The sequence below is a fragment of the Stegodyphus dumicola genome, chromosome 4 (genome assembly GCF_044657685.1).
Source record: "Stegodyphus dumicola isolate Sdum_Otavi_A_Nest chromosome 4, ASM4465768v1".
In the NCBI taxonomy this organism is placed as follows: domain Eukaryota; kingdom Metazoa; phylum Arthropoda; class Arachnida; order Araneae; family Eresidae; genus Stegodyphus; species Stegodyphus dumicola.
Genome location: NC_140771.1, coordinates 42920876 through 42938459, shown reverse-complemented (window position 1 = coordinate 42938459; position 17584 = coordinate 42920876). Strand labels below are relative to the sequence as shown.

The window sequence follows — 17584 nt, the reverse complement described above, 5'->3', positions numbered from 1 at the left end:
CATGAGTATCGGTTCCATTAAGGAAATGTGCGATATTTTTACAAAGAAGTTTGCTAATGTTGGCCTCCTAGAAAAAGAAGTATTCGAGATTCAGTAAAAACATGGTGCTCGGGTGGTCACTTGGAAGTGTGAAAAAGAATAGAGTCCTGTCTATTTGTATAATTGCCATAATCAAGGATGTTGACAATGAATTTTATACAACCTACAGATGATGACCTACAGAATAATATGTGTCTAACTACTGAGAGAAGAAAACAAGAGAAAATGTGTGCACTACTGCACGTAAGTACTTCAATTATGAGAGAATTGCTACACATACTATTGTGTTTCATGAAAGACTAAAGACAGGTTTCACTCCTAGACTCCAGCAAACAATCTTTATATGTTTTATCAGGAACTTTTCCCTCATAAATAAGGGTACTTTACCGTTTCGCCGGCGCAAATCTCACCAAGCAGACTTTATTGGTAACAACACATAGTGTACACATAAAAAATGTTAACAAATTTTAGTTCTAAGAATTTTTTATTTTGAAGGCATAAACATTTTAATATCATTTAAAATTTTGTAAAAAGCCAATAAATAAAGACAATAAATTTGTAAAAAGACATTAATTTAAGAACTTACTATGCTTTCAGGGTTCAACATTCTAATTCGCCTTTTCATATCACCTGACCCCAAGTGATCTGATCTCATGTAAACCATGCTACAAAAATCTATTTCTTTCAGTAATTATCTACATTAATTTTAAGTTAAATCTTAATTTGGAATATAAGTTTAAATGCAAGAATTATTTCAGTTCGTATGAATAGCTTTGCTCAGAAATTATGTAAAAGCGTAGTGCTTTACTTTGCTAGTGCATTCTCATTAGAATTGATGAATTTAACCCTTGACTTTGCCTTTTCTATATTTTCGCCTTTGGGTGAGAGGGGTGATTGCATCTTAATTGACTTAATTACCACGAATGGCCTTACGGTATAAAATTGAACTATCTGGTAAAATTTCTATGTAATTGTATGCCAGTATTGAAAGAAACAATCAATCTGACAAGAAAGGGCTGCCAATTGTTTTGAAAATGGGGCATTAAAGGTTACCAGCGAAGATATTATGTTTGGCATCGATTGTACCATTATTGGCGACTTTTAACGCCTGCGCCGGCAAAACGGAAAAGTACCTAAAAAAGTTACGGTATACTGCAGTCTTCCATCTAAGATTGTGAGTTCCATATTTTTTAAGACAATGGTGAGCACTGATGCACATATGAATATCTTTGGGCAAATCCACCTGTGACTTTTATCTGTGGGGTAGTTTGAAAAGCAGAGGATAAAAAAACGGTACTATTCCGTTTTGAGGACCTTAAAAAAATTGCAGCGAAAATGTATGCGCAAAAGCTCCAAATCTAGCAAATGTGCCCATTTAACAGCAAGCTAAATCTAGCGTATGTGCTGATTTCAAATTGCGTAAGTTTAGACAGTTCTATATATCTTAAGACGCCATTGAAATACTAGTTTAATTATTAAATCCTTTTTTGATATCCTACGGATTTATCAATTTGGAAATTGCACATGGCGAAAAGTCTGCAATAGAATATTTCCAAAGAAAAGGCATCATTCATTTTAGAAAATTATGTTCGAACAACCAACGAGATGAAATTATGCTTTAGCAATAACTCGGTAGTGAAATAGCGATGCAGGAATCCATTCAGTTATATTTAGCCTTTTTTATATAAATTATAATAATGATCTGAAAAAGTTATTTACTCTTATGCTTCCATTCAGTTATGTTTAGCCTTTTTTATATAAATTATAATAACAAAAAAATATTATATGAAATTAACCTTTCATCTAAATTAAAACAATAATTTCAGATAGTTATTTACTATTATACTTCCTTTCTTGCGGTAGGGTTGCCGTAATTATTTTTGGCAGCACTAGCATCAACAATAGTTTGGCGATTTTTTACGGTCCTCAAAACGGAATAGTACCAAAAAAACATTAGAAGACTTCAAGGTGAGTGTTCATAATGAAATCGTGAGACAATGTCACAAAATTGCATCATGCGTATGACATGCTACTGCACACACTGCATTGCTGTACAAGATCACTTCAGATCTTTGCAAATGTATATTTATTTATTTAAAAGTGTATCACTGTATATACCTGCACTCAAAAGAGACAGGCAGTTTTTCATGCACCACACTGTACCATGTATTGAAGAACGTGGACATGAATAAACGTTTAAAGATACAATGGTGAATCGAGAATTTTTCCTCACTGCAAGCTTTTAATAAGAAACATTAAAAAATACACACTTTTTAAATTAAATTTCTAAAATTACTTTCTCAGTTTTTCATGTAATTTGTCGCAATTTCATACAGCTATCTGTTAGTGTCAAATTCCACTAGGGAAGTCATCTTGTCACAGCCTTCAAACCAGTCCTCAACAGAATGACATTCTAAATTGACAACTGTTCTTGAATCCAAACGAAATTATTTCTTTTGGTTTCAAAAACTGTAGTAATATTTCCATAGTAGTATCATTTCAAGTGTAGGTCTAGTAAATATGGTAGAAAGGAGAAAAGCTGAAATTTGCATTCCTAAATAACAGCTAGCCTAATCTAAGCCTTATGTACTACAGTAGGGGTTTTCAACCAGGGGTACTTGTTCCCCTTGGGGCTGCAAGGTAGCATTCCAGGTAATACATGATGTTTTAACTTTTTAAAATAAATTAAATAATTACTTAAAAATTACGTATACGACACTGGTGAGCGCGTAGAATTGCATTGTAGACATTTTGCAATGTAATGCATGCTGGCTAATTTTGAGTGCATTCTGTAGTAATCATGCATTTGTACCCTGCACATTTCTCTCCTGTCTTAAATAAACAGCGAGTATACTTATACAGTACAATGTCTAAAATCCAGATGTCTAGTATCCAGAATGATCCGAAATCTGAACTTCTAAATCAACAGAACCTTTTTCTTGCATGCTTTATGCTTGCACGTTTAATAGTTTTTTACAATAAACATGTGAAGAGTCTTGATTCTCAATTTCACTTTGGTACCGATGCCAGCCTGTCAAATCGTTCTTTATTATTTTTTTGCTTTCATCACATATGCATTATCAGTGCACTGCAGCTTGATAAATGATTCACACAGCCAAACACTTTTATGTTTTAATATTAATTATCAGATATCAAAGAGCTTGGTAATCTTTTACATTGCCATTATGCTTGGGGATTATTACAGACTTTAGCTAACTGTACTGTTGAGTATGCTGATAAGGAGAAATTTCTTTCCATATGCAAAAAATAGATTTTTCTCAATGATACTCATAGATCAAAAGATAACATTTAGTGCTATTTGAATTAAAACAATAATGATTCGATATTCAGTTACGGATAGGACCAGTGCCGGAGCTTTTGCGGAAGAATTTCAGGGTGGGGTGTAGTGTCTAGCATTGGCTCTGGCTGTCTTAAATATGTGCGGGAATTTATTTATTCAGAACTCAGAAAAGCAGAATATTAATTTCAAAGTTATGGAATCTTACTATGAAAGAAGTTTATGGTCAGCTAAATATGGTTGAAAAAGAGTTGACCATTATTACAACAATAATGAAACAATTACCTGCATGAAATTTATACTCACAGCATATTAAATAAAGCTTTTGATAAAATTGGAAAGCTTAAAATAGTAGAAATTAAGGAAAGCCTTTTTACAAAACGCAAAAACAAATTGGGTTGAACACTAGTTGTTTGTTAAATAAAGAGACATCCATTCCTTCAGAATCCCTTAGTAACACAACTTTAATCGAATCTCCACATACGTAAGTACCAAAAAATAAATGCTCTAAAACTGCAACAAAGTAAAATTTTTTTAAAGTTTTTAATTTAATTAATCATCAAGATATAATCTACTTTGATATGGCCCTAAAATAAATATTTTTCACTACCAGTAGCGATATTTTCTGGATTTAGAACCATACTACAGATTTTGTCATTTGTTAGTAGACTGATGATAGTCATCACTTTGAAAAACTTCCGAGTAACTTTTATTACCAATTCTTCACAAATTAACTAGTTAACTAGAAAATTTTGCTTTTTGTTTGCAATATCTGAAATCTCTAAATTCATAGCTATCATCATAAAGACAGCTAGAGTTTACTGTGCAATACTGGATATTAGAGACAAGCAGTCTGTTAAATTTTCTCATGCACCTACCTCATACATTATTTCCCTTACTTATTATATTTGGTAAAAGTTTACAATTGGGTGACCTTTGTTTTTTGGAGGTTCTTTATTGACGCCAAGAAGGCACAATTTCAAAACGGCCACTACACAAAACCAAAATAAAAAGACATAGAACTGCACAAACTCTGTGTCCATGTGCACAGCAATTTATTTTCAATTAAAAAAAGCACCAGACAATTGCACAAACTAAGCATTGTGCACTGCCTTAACTTTGTCCAAGTACACATTAATATATTTTCATTTAAAAAAAATCAGGAAGCTAAAACTATCATGGTAACGAGAAATGAGGTTCATCGCCAAAATGTAACAAAATTTGTTGCTAATCAAAGGGACGCTCAATTCTACACTACAGCCTTATATTTAAATCTATTTCCCACATATGCTTAAGGCTTACTTGAGTTCTGAATTAATTCACATACATACATAACAAATTGGTTATTATTAATTAAAACAGAGAAAAATGTAATCTTTTAGCCTACGAATATCATTTACATACTTTTTTTTTAAAGAAATTTATGTTAAATTTTTCTTGTCAACACACTCGACGCTTTGCAGCATTTTTACCTGAAATGTTTAATCATAACCAAATGCAATGTCAACATAAAAGACTAATATGCTGTTTGGTATCCAATTACTCATATTTAAAAGACAATTTCTTAGATATTACTGCATGAGTCATCTCTGAAGCTGTCATGTTTTGATAGTCATGCGTATGTGACAGCAAAAAAATAATGCATAATGACTTGTCAGATTGGCGTCAGGAATGTAAGTCACTCAATAGGCGTAAAATCAACAGTGTTTCAGTTTGAGATGCAGAGCAAGCAAAGCGGAGTGGAGACAAATTACTGATGATTACATATTGATTTATCATAAATTATTGTTTCTTTAATACTGAGGCATATTATTTAGTGCTGAAGTGAAATTAAGAATCAGGACATCACACACATTTAAAAAAAATAAACAAACCTGCACACATAAAGCAAACCAGGGGGGGGGAAAGAGAGAGAGAAAGAAGAAAGGTTGCTGGAGGTCCAGTACTATATCATTAATACATATTTCATTTTGTCACAGTTTTTCCCCTAGATTTTTACCCTAGAAGATTTTTGAATTTTTTAGTTGGTAAAAGTATAGTTTAGGGTACCCCTTGGCGATTTTTGGCGGTACATGGATACCGATTTTGTGCAATTCTTTGACTCATTATTTTGGCTTGCATAAAAATCGCCGCTACACATACGCTAAAGCCAAAATAACAAGACAAACAATTGCACAAACTCGGTATTCATGTTACACATCGACTTATTTTTACTTTAAAAAAAAAAAAAAAAAACTTGAATTGCACAAAAATGGCATTGCGCACTCCTTTGACTTTATCCATGTACACAACGACCTAGTTTCACATAAAAAAAATTCCCGAATTGCACAAAAATGGCATTGCACACTCTTTTAACTTTATCCATGTACACGTTGACCTATTTTCACTTAAAAAAAATCCCAGAATTGCACAAACTTGCATTGTGCACTCCCTTTACTTTGTCCATGTACATATCGATATATTTTCACTTAAAAAGTCAAAGGAGCACCAAAGTCTACAATATAGGCAAACAAAAAATACATAATCTCAATAAAATACATTTTAAACCAAACAATAAAATAACATAAAAAAGGAAAACATGTTATACATTTAAGCATTACCAAAAGCAAATATAGTCAAAAGTCGTTAATTCGGACACCCATAATCCGGAATGATCTATAATCCGGACCTCAAAGCTACACACTTTCTGCCTATGCGTCCCGTTGACACATGTGCGTAAGACCTTTACGGCAACTCATATGCGTGTGCGCAAGCGTATAATACGTTTACGCATGCACATTTAATGTATAATGGACGGTATAAGCTAAAATTATCTATTTCAGTTAATGTTGCAGATTGCTTTGTTCCTTAATCTTCGAATTGGATCCGGCTTATTATTTTTTGCAGACTGTTAGAGCAGTTTTATAAAAGTAAGCTTAAACTTTCGATTATGTCAAATAGAATTTCCGATGCTGGAGCTCCCAAAGGATCTACAAAGTGAAAGTACGTTTCGATGTCCATCAAACAAAAAGTGGAACTGCTGCAAAAAAATGGATAAAGGCATGAAGAAAGTGACAGAGAGGTTAGTGAAAACGAAAAAATTTTGATTGACAAGTTAGTCGGTATTCTCGGCACAGCAATTACAGGACTTGAACAGCGGAACTTTGTAACTGAACAAGAAATTATGTCTGTTTATATAGAATTAAAGAGAAAGGGCTAATCTTTGGAATATGGTAACAGGTAGTTTGGCGACATTTTGGTAAGGCAATAAAGGTTACTAGCCAGGACTTTAGCAGTGTACATGGATACAGTCAAGAGTGTGAACAATGCCATTTTTGTGCAATTCTGGGATGTCTTTTTAAGTGAAAATAGGTCAATGTGTACATGGATATGGTGTTGAATGTGCAATTCTTAAAAACGTGGTAAGCAGTGGGCGATTCTGCACTTTCTCCCAATTTTGCACTTAATCTTCATCATGATTAAATACTTTTGTTCCATAAAAGTTCTAGCATAAGCGTAATTCGGCTAACAGATTGTTGGAAAAAAATGTTGGGCTGATCTCTGGAATATGGTAACTGGTAGTTTGGCGACATTTTGGAGGCGATAAAGGTTACTACCTAGGACTTTGGTAATAATGTGAGAAGTACTCAGTTTCGATTACGCATTATTATGTGTGAGGGAAATGAGAGATCATGAGATATGTCATGTGACATTAATGGACGAATTACAGTTCTTTAATTATAAAAGGGAGGAAATCTGGAAAAAATCTGGAAATTTTGTATTTAGCTTTATTCTGTGTTGTGTGAAACAGTGTTGGTTAATTTTTGGATCCCATGGCCCTAACTAAAGTGAATTCGAAATGGGTATTTAGTGGGATTGAAAGGGGTAGTAATAAGTGTTTTTTTAAGGTTGTGCGAGATAGAAGTAAAGATGTTTTATTAAGTTATTTATTTTACCTGGTACCTTGCTGTGAACTATAAGTATGATTTTAAAGATCCTGAAACAGGTGCACATATGCTTCCTTTTTATTTAGCGGAGGAAATAAGAAAAGTTTATCGGCCACGTAATCAAGATTCTGAAGAAGATTAGGTAAGTTAGTATTTTTAATTATTTGAGGATATTATTTTTATGCATTGTTCTAAATGTAAGGAGTAAATAAAGTAATATGATATTATTGGAAAATTGTTATTAGCAATGATTTAGTTTAAAGTAATTAGGATTGTAAGCTAATTTTTAATTTAACGTATGTGCTTATTTATATTTTAAGTAGTGTTTTTGAATTTAATTATATTTTAATTAAATGATAGTTATTTTGTGAATTATATGCTTGTAGGAATTTGGTATATGTTTGAGTGGAAGTGGAAGTAAACGTGCATGGAAATAATTTAAATATTTGACACTAGGTATTTGTAACCATTTGTAATGTTTGTGGTATGAATTCGTTGATGACGTTTATAATATAATAGATAATTTAGAGGTACAAGTTTTTGGTTATTTTATTTATTTTATACGTGGAAATGTTCATCTTTGGAAAAGGTATATACTTTTTCGCGATCAGGTAATTTCATATATGTGCTTTTTACCGAGTTTAAAGATTCACAGAATATTTTCACATTTTCGTGCAAATTTTTGTAATTTATGAGAAAATAGCAGTGTAGATGGATAAAGTTAAGAATGTGTGCAATGCCATTTTTGTGCAATTCTGGGATTTTTGTTATGTAAAAATGAGTCGACGTGTAAATGGTTTATGTGTATGTACTATTCTGAAAAACGCGCAAGGAGTTTGCGATTGTGCACTTTTTCCCAATTTTGCAGTTAATATTTGTCATGATTAAGCAGTTTTGTTACATAAAATTTCTAGCATAAGTGTTATTCGGCTAGTAGATTGTTGGAAAAAGTGTTCAGTAAATAAAAAGAAACGAAACATGTCTTTACTTCGTGAAGACAAAATGGCGGCGGAAAAAAAAAAAAATAGAGGGTTGCTGTATCAGAGTTGGTCGCCAAATTTTCGCCAAAAAATCACCAAGTTACCATAATCTAAAGATCAACCAAATGTTGAGTAAAAAAAAAAATGTTGGCTGATCTTTGGAATATGGTAACTGGTAGTTTGGCGACATTTTGGAGGTGATAAAGGTTACCTAGGACTTTCGTAATAATGTGAGAAGTACTCAGTTCCGATTACGCATTATTTTGTGCGAGGGAAATGAGAGATCATGAGATATGTCATGTGACATTAATGGACGAATTACAGTTCTTTAATCGGAAAAGGGGGGGGAATTCGGAAAACTGTAGTACTATATTATTTTGTATTAAGCTTCATTGTGTCTTGCGTGAAATAGTGGAAGTGTGCGTGCCACGTAATGAAGATTCTGAAGATTAGGTAAGTTAGTATTTTTAATCATTTGAGGATATTATTTTTATGCATTGTTCTAAATGTAAGGAGTAAATAAATTAATATGATATTATTGGAAAATTGTTATTAGCAATGATTTAGTTTAAAGTAATTAGGATTGTAATCTAATTTTTATTAATTTAATGTATGTGCTTATTTATATTCTAAATAGTGTTTTTTAATTTAATTATATTTTAATTTAATGATGTGATTTTGTGAGTTATACGTTTGTAGTATTTTGGAATACGTTTGAGTAGAATACGTTGAGTATTTTCATGCATTTTCATGAAATTTTTCTAATTTATGAGAAAAAAGCAGTGTACATGGATATAATGCAGAGTATGCGCAATGCCATTTTTGTACAATTCTGGGATTTTTTTTAAGTAAAAATAAGTCGACGTGTACACGGTTTAGTGATATTTTAATTAAATGATAGTTATTTTGTGAATTTTATGTTTGTAGGAATTTGGTATACGTTTCAGTTGAGGTAAACGTGTATGGAAATAATTTAAATATTTGACACTAAGTATTTGTAACCATTTGTAATGTTTGCAGTATGAATTCGTTGGTGACGTTTATAATATAATAGATAATTTAGAGGTAAAAGTTTTTGGATATTTTATTTATTTTATACGTGGAAATGTTCATCTTTCGAAAGGGTATATACTTTTTGCTATCAGGTAACTTCATATATGTTCTTTTTACCGGATTTAAAGATTCACAAAATTTTCATGCATTTTCGTTAAACTTTTCTAATTTATGAGAAAAAAGCAGTGTACATGGATATAGTGAAGAGTGTGCGCAACGCCATTTTTGTGCAATTCTGTGATGTTTTTTTTAAGTAAAAATAAGTCGACGTGTACATGGTTTAGTGATATTTTAATTAAATGATAGTTATTTTGTGAATTTTATGTTTGTAGGAATTTGGTATACGTTTCAGTTGAGGTAAACGTGTATGGAAATAATTTAAATATTTGACACTAAGTATTTGTAACCATTTGTAATGTTTGCGGTATGAATTCGTTGGTGACATTTATAATATAATAAATAATTTAGAGGTAACAGTTGTTGGATATTTTATTTATTTTATACGTGGAAATGTTCATCCTTGGAAAGGGTATATACTTTTTCGCGATAAGGTTATTTCATATACGTGCTTTTTACCGAGATTCACAGAATTTTTGTGCAAATTTTTGTAATTTATGAGAAAAAAGCAGTGTGGATGGATAAAGTTAAAAGTGTGTGCAATGCCATTTTTGTGAAATTCTGGGATTTTTTTTAAGTAAAAATAAGTCGACGTGTAAATGCTTTATGTGTATGTGCTATTCCGAAAAACGCGCAAGGAGTTTGTGATTGTGCATTTTTTCCCAATTTTGCAGTTAATATTTGTCATGATTAAGCAGTTTTGTTACATAAAATTTCTAGCATAAGTGTAATTTGGCTAGTAGATTGTTGGAAAAAGTGTTCAGTAAATAAAAAGAAAAGAAACATATCTTTACTTCGTGAAGACGAGATGGCGGCGAAAAAAAAAATAGAGGGTTGCTGTAGCAGAGTTGATCGCCAAATTTTCGCCAAGTTACCATAATCCAAAGATCAACCGAAATGTTTAATAAAGTAAACAAACAAATATTAAGCTTTTTGTTTTTGTAAATTTTGATACCCTTTAGACCATAATTGTTCTTTATTTCATAAATTACGGTTTCATATTTTTAATTTTATAATTTCTGCATGCCATCTTACCAGATTTAAACTGATGATCTATAATCCGGAATCGCCAAAGTCCCGATGAGTCCGGATTAACGACTTTTGACTATACTCACCATGATTTTCGAGTTCGCTATGTACACCCAGAGCCATGCAAACATCAAAATATCAATCATACTCAAATGACTTTTTTCAAACCAGGTACTCTTTCTGATCGAACGCTTCACATAGTGACCATCTGAACCTTTCTTCCTACAAACCCATTCAAATCCATCTAAACGGTTTTAACATACACCAGAAAAACGCTTACAAAACATTCCATGATTCAAAATTTCCCAGAAACATGCACTGGATTACATCACAATAGGGTTTTCATAACATTCAACTAATTAGGCTACCATAAATGAAACAACAACTTGGCGATAAATCAAACAACAACTTCGCCATAATACAATGGGTACCTTAAAGTCTACTCTACTCTTTCAGTTAAATCGTAAAATGAATTTTAAGAGAGAAAGTTAATACATAATCTGAAAGTATTTAAAGAATTACAGAGAAATACACTTATAATACAAAATTAGATAAATGAGAATAACATAAATATAGTAGCTTTTTTGTTTTTCCTGAAAGGAAATTCAGAAATTCAGCTGTTACCTTGTTATTTATCCTCTTGTTTATATATCATAACCAAGATATTGAAAATGGCCAGGTAAAGATATTTCAAAACATAACAACAAACAGAAATACAAATATTTTACTATAATGATAGTTTTCTTACAATGTAATTTTAGTTCTCTGTTATTTTAATGTTGTTGTAATAATATCATTATATTTGCTAAAAAAAAATTTATTATGAAATTCACAAATCGCCAAACCAAAACTTCTATAGACAACCTGATTTTATAATCACCAAAATGTTGATAAGTTGCCAAATTTAGCAAACACAAAAGTAATTCACATCTCAGAAACTGAAAAATAATTGCTTTTAATACAAAAAAGTGCAACAAAACGTAAACAGTGATCCACTTGTCTGTCAAAAGTATCGCTTTAAATACAAATCTGATAACTAATAACTAAACTGGCATAATATTTAATGCCTCTGTTAAAAACAAATTAACAAGATTTGTAAAAAATTCCAAAAGTAATCGGGTGAAGTGCAGAATTGCCCACTTATTTGGTGCTTTTTACAAGAGTTGGATTTTTTGTCAACTTCCTTTGACTTTTTAAATGAAAATACATCAATGTATACATGGACAAAGTCAAGGGAGTACACAATCTGAATTTGTGCAATTCTCTGATTTTTTTTAAGTGAAAATAGGTCGATGTGTATGCATACCGAGTTTGTGCAATTCTTAAAAATGCACTAAGCAGTGGATGATTCTGCACTTTCCCCAAGTAACCTATCAAAAAATAATCTCACCCATTAGATCTTAAAATTAGGGAATGTTTTTGTAAAAATTTGTGAAAGTTGACAGATAATGCATTAATTGCAGATAATGCATTAATCTTGATTAAAAAACTGCCTCAAAAGCCAATCACTATCCTTGATTTTTTCCCAATAGAATAGAAAGGGGCAATCTGCATAATTGTGTCACTACAAGTAATAGACAATGTCTATTACTTCTTGTCACAAGAAGTAATAGACACCCTACAAAAATTCTAAAATAAAGCATTTTGAATCATGCTTAATTTTCCCTGCTTTGTAAAAAATTCTGTCAACTACTTCAGTTTCAAGATCAAGCCTATAAATAATAAAATTCTAGTTCACACATCTAAATTTTACAAGAACTGTGAAACATACTCTAGAGAAATATAAAAAAAAAACACTCAAGAACTTTACCACTGACCAGCCCATATAAATATCCTGAAACTATACATCACAATACAAAGTAGTAACTTCACTAGATTACAACTGCATATAATGTAAATAAATTTTATTCAAGATTTGTTTGTATTTACTCAAGATTGTTTTTGACTTTACTTCTGCTTGTACCTTTTCATATCCCTGTGATTACAGCACTGGACTCTCGGCTACAAGATCGCAGGTTCAAATTCCGTGAAATGATCTTGTATTAGTTTGTACATTTTTTTTACATGCTGCATTTTTTGCTACTATAAATTACTAATGCCAAAATGTTATAAAGTAACACCGTGCATTCCTTAATATTGATATTCAATTAATGTGATATTTATAAGAATTAACACATTTAGATGGTTTATGTGTATTTTTCATAATGCCACATCTTTGCATAAAACTTGCACATCACCATATAAAATGAAAGATCATATTTCACTGAGTGCAAAGAATTTATGGTAATAAGAGAATCAATGACTTCAAAACAAAAAAAGTTCTCTAATATTACAAGTAAACATTTGATAGCATAATCCTTACTAATAATTTTGTATTATGCTGAAAATATAGTTTTTATAAAGATCAAAGTATTTAAATGTAAGCACAATTTTTATATACAGACAAACAATACATTACTACCAGAATCAAAATACTACTCAACGAATATTGTTTTCTGGTAGCTCTGAAATACCAGATTTCTTATTTATCTTCATTTTTTAATGCAACAAATACTTATATGGATGTTTTCGATTTTTAAGAATGATTCATACTATTTACATTTTATAATGCAAGAAATCATCATTCTCAGCTTTTCTTTAAAATAATAAAACTGCAATTGAAAGAGTTAATTTAAGATGTTCAAGAAACCACAATAATAATTAAGAAACCATGAGAACAATAAACAAAAACGAGGAAATAATTCATTTCTCAAGAAATTTCGACAGGCAGGTTTATTTCTGAAAAAAAAAAAAAAAAAAAAAAAAAAACACTTATTCAGACATCAACACAAGTTTCAAACCAAAAGATCGTTACTCTGCTTCTGATGAATAAACTAATTTAAATGTCGGGAAAAAAAACTGCGTCACATGAAAAGTGCCATAATCCATAAAACATAAGCCATAATCATGATTGATTTAATTAAAATGATGGTAAATTTAAACTTAAAAGATGAGAATTACACAGCATTAACACTATAAAGGTTACCTGCAACGGGCAAAGACCTGAATTCGTTGATTTTTATGATTTTCAGATTTTTTACTCATTTTCGATGTCACTAATGTTCACACCACCAAAGAAATAAAATATACTTTCCGCTACTGCGTAAAAATGTAAAGAAGCCAGAAAGAACAACAAACATAAAATTTCTTTTTCTGCATTCATACACAAAGCAGTTTGAATCCCATACTATACGGACTGCACTCATATTAGCCAATCAGCACTTTCAACATATATCACGTGGTGATTCGTTAAATTATTTTAGCAATAATTTTAATGCTGCATTGTTAAAATTTAAAAGTTGTTTCGACAATTATTATTATGATTATAAATTTATCTTAATACATATATATGCATGATATAACCATTCATTCTGAAAATTGTGAAATAGAGGGCGCTTCTGTCTCTCATACAGTTAAATGGAATAGTGTGAAACTGCGTGTTGTGAGAATTACGTGTGCAGTACATGTAGAGTTTACGGTTGGAAGAAGTATGTGAATAATGTAAATCATTTCTTCTTGGAAAGTAATATATTTTTAATTATCGCTTAGAAGTGTTTCTGAGTCAATTATGGCCTCGAAACACGATAGACAAACATTTATGTCTGGTGTACATTACCTCAATCGGCAACAATATTATGGAGAAAGTTGGGGGGCACTGCGAATGATAAATTCTAGATTTAAGTTCAGTAAAAATCTGTACAGTAAAGATTTATATGCCCATTATGGTTGCGTAAATGCAATTGAATTTTCAAATGATGGCGAATGGCTTGTTTCGGGCGGTGATGACAAAAGAGTTCTGATTTGGAACGTCGATAAAACATTGTCAGGTTCCTACCAGCCTAAAGCTATGAAAGGGGAGCATAATAGTAATATATTTTGCTTAGGATTTAGTACAGCACATACAAAGTTGTTTTCAGCAGGAAATGACGAGCAAGTTATTCTTCATGATGTAAACACAGCAGACATTTTGGATGTATTTATTCATGATGAAGCGGTGTATGGTTTGTCTGTTGATCCTGTAAACGAAAATGTTTTTGCCAGTGCATGCGACGATGGTCGTGTTTTAATCTGGGATATTAGGCAGACATCTAATGATCCATTTGTACTTGCAGGATGTTCCTCAGCATATCATGCTGTAATGTACAATCCTGTGGAACCAAGGTTTATTGCTACAGCTAATGCTAAAGATGGGGTTTGTTTATGGGATATTAGAAAGCCCAAAGTATGTTTAATGAAATATGGTGGCTCCTTATTATCTCAGAGTGCAATGAGTGTTCGGTTTAATTCTACAGGAACTCATTTGTTAGCTTTAAGACGAAGGCTTCCACCTGTATTATATGAACTGACTTCTGTTCTACCAGCTGCTGAATTTGATCACCAGGAATATTATAATTCATGTACAATGAAAAGTTGTTGTTTTGCTGGAGATAAAGACCAATATGTGCTTTCTGGTTCAGATGATTTTAAACTGTATATTTGGAAGATACCAGATGCTGCAAATTCAAAAAAAGGGTTCTGGGTAAGTAAAGCTCATTTAGTTTTAAGAGGTCATAGATCAATTGTCAACCAAGTCAGGTACAATAACACTTATGGAATTTTAGCCTCTTCAGGGGTGGAAAAAATTGTAAAATTGTGGAGTACATTTCCAATATCTTGTAGTGAAGACAATAGTGGTTATGTGTCCAGTACAGATGGGCTGAGAAAAGTGTATTCACACGAGGAATACATCAGTTTAGTACTTGAAAGTGGACAGTTCATGACTCATGATTACAGTCATCATTCTGTTCAGGAAGATCCTCGAATGATGGCATTCTTTGACTCTTTGGTTCAACGGGATATAGAAGGTTGGACATCTGATTCTAGTGATGCCACTGATTTGTTAAATACATGCTGTGAGGTTCAGTCATCTGGCTCACCATCAGCTAGTTTTTCATCTTCATCAGATGATGAGAGTCACCAAAATGAAGTGAAGATTTCTGCAAAAAAAAATTCTAGTGCTCCGCAAAGTATTAGTGCTACACAAGCTGCACAGAGTCTGTCATACATAATAAAAAGAGCTTTAGCTAACAGTCACTGTGCATCTCTGCCAAATGATGTTGAGGAAAGTGGGGATCCCTCTCTTGATCGAATATCACAACTCATAGCAAAGAAACGCCATGAGCAAATGCTAAGAACTGCAAGAGCTACTATGAAGTTGAGTGGGAGAAACTGTAAATTAATAGGCATTAAATTAAAGGAAGCGCATTCTGACTCTTGTAAATTGATCACTGGAGAAAATGAGAATTCAGAAACTAATGTGAAAGGTTCAGCCATTGATCATGAAATTGGTAGGAAGGCTTTTAATTTATTGTTGAAAGCTAAGGATAAAAGAAAAATGTTGCGTAAAAAACGTGCTAAGCTAAATAAAGATGCTACTTTGGGAGAACACAGCTCTGATTCAGATGAAAACAAAGAGTTAACTGAAGTAAATACAAATGTAAAAGGTGATAAAGAAGAAAGTGAAGTCAAAACTGATCCAGTAGTGACATCAAAATCAGAGGAAAATGAAACTGGATCAATGAGTAATGGTGCAATTCATAAGAAAGATACAACTGAAATTGATACTGTTCTGCCAAATGGTACACAAAATGGTTTAAATGGGACTGATGTTACCACTGTGGCTACAAACTCAAATTCATTTGGTTATTTTCCAGCTAAAAGTACTAAGCGTAATAGTAGGAATTACCGAAAAAGAAGTGCTGAAGACCTTGATGATGATTAATTTCATGAAATTGTAATATTTGATTCATGCTGAACTCTTAAAAATTAATTTTTTATATGCTCATTTTGTCTTTTATAGCTCAGCGTGTATTGTATATGTTGCTTAAATTCTGAATATTTATTTTACTTATTCTGCCTAAGTTTAAATTCTAGATTTAATATGTAAAATAATCTGTTTGGTTTGATTCCCCTTGTTTTTTTGTTGAAAGTTTTATAAAATAATAAAATATTTAATTAATCCAAAGAGGAAAATTTGTAAAAGAAATAATAGGAGTGAATTGTAAAAATATTGCCACATTATGATCTTTAAAATTCTGGAATATCTAGAATATCTATATATAATAATGGTATCTTTGTATAAAAATATTAATTTTTAAACCATAAAGTCTTGGAACATAAAATTTGTGCATTTCAACTGTATGTAATTTGTAAAGCTAAATAAATTAAAAATCCACCCGGTGCAAAATATGCAAATGTTAATTTTGTAGCTGTTAAAAGTAAGAAGGAAAGAATCTTTACTGAAATAGCAAGAGTTCCTTATATTAGTTCAGGAGTGCTGTTACAGAATTATATTAAATTCTTTTACAAAGCAATTTAATATGTTCATATGATGATATTACTATTCTTTACAGGATTGGTAAAAGGCTCTGTTTTAAAGCATCTGTATAAAAATAAATGTATATTTGTATCCAGAATTGGCATACAATAAATGTATAAAATTTATTCATTTTTTTATATTGATAAGTATTTTTTGGGGGAGGGAGATGTTATTGAATTTTGAAGTATCATAAAATACGGAAAACAAAAAGGAAAGCTGAAGAGTTTTTAGGAGACTGAAATCTAAAGGATTTTGACTGTCTAGTAATAAATAAAACAAATATGGAATGCAAGTCAATATCTTAAAAATGAACTTGTAGACATATTAATTACATAAATTGTGTTGAAATTTACTCAAAATTTCAGAGAAATGATTAGTTATTTCTGAATTACAAGAAATATATTATTGATGACCTTTTTAATGTGTGATTATTTGTTGCTTCATTTTGCTTTATTTTAATGTGTTTAAGACCTAAAAATATCATTTTTTAGAAGACAGTTTTCAAAATAATCTGTTGTTAGATTTCTGTGCAAGCCACATATCTGCAAAATACCCTTAAACATCCAATTCTGTTTTGTGTTTCATAGAATTTTTTAATTAAGGGAGTCGTAGATTAAGCTATTTTAATATGTTATTTATGAACATATTTTGCCTTTTTTTAAGAAATTTGACATTTTAAAATTTGTTTCAATTCAGTTGTTTATTTTTCTAAACAATAACAGTAGTTAAAAATTTATGTTGGGAA

General features: G+C 31.3%; 2 protein-coding genes across 2 annotated transcripts in view; one reads left to right on the top strand and one right to left on the bottom strand.

Annotated features, from left to right (window-relative positions):
* LOC118200957 (kinesin-like protein KIF11) overlaps nt 1-13808 on the bottom strand; it is a 134347-nt gene extending 120539 nt beyond the window's left edge. Inside the window, exon 1 of the mRNA XM_085814769.1 lies at nt 13468-13808. Coding sequence (XP_085670895.1) covers nt 13468-13526 — 59 coding nt within the window. The 5' untranslated portion in view covers nt 13527-13808. The remainder of the gene's footprint in view (nt 1-13467) is intronic.
* An 89-nt stretch (nt 13809-13897) lies between these two features.
* LOC118200958 (DDB1- and CUL4-associated factor 5) lies at nt 13898-17256 on the top strand. The gene has a single exon (XM_035372950.2). The coding sequence runs from the start codon at nt 14050-14052 to the stop codon at nt 16240-16242; it is 2193 nt and encodes a 730-aa protein (XP_035228841.1). The 5' UTR covers nt 13898-14049; the 3' UTR covers nt 16243-17256.
* Nucleotides 17257-17584: the final 328 nt, after the last annotated feature.

What these genes read in the sequence shown, in the direction of transcription:
- LOC118200958 (XM_035372950.2), top strand. Translation starts at nt 14,050, where the DNA reads ATGGCCTCGAAACACGATAGACAAACATTTATGTCTGGTGTACATTAC.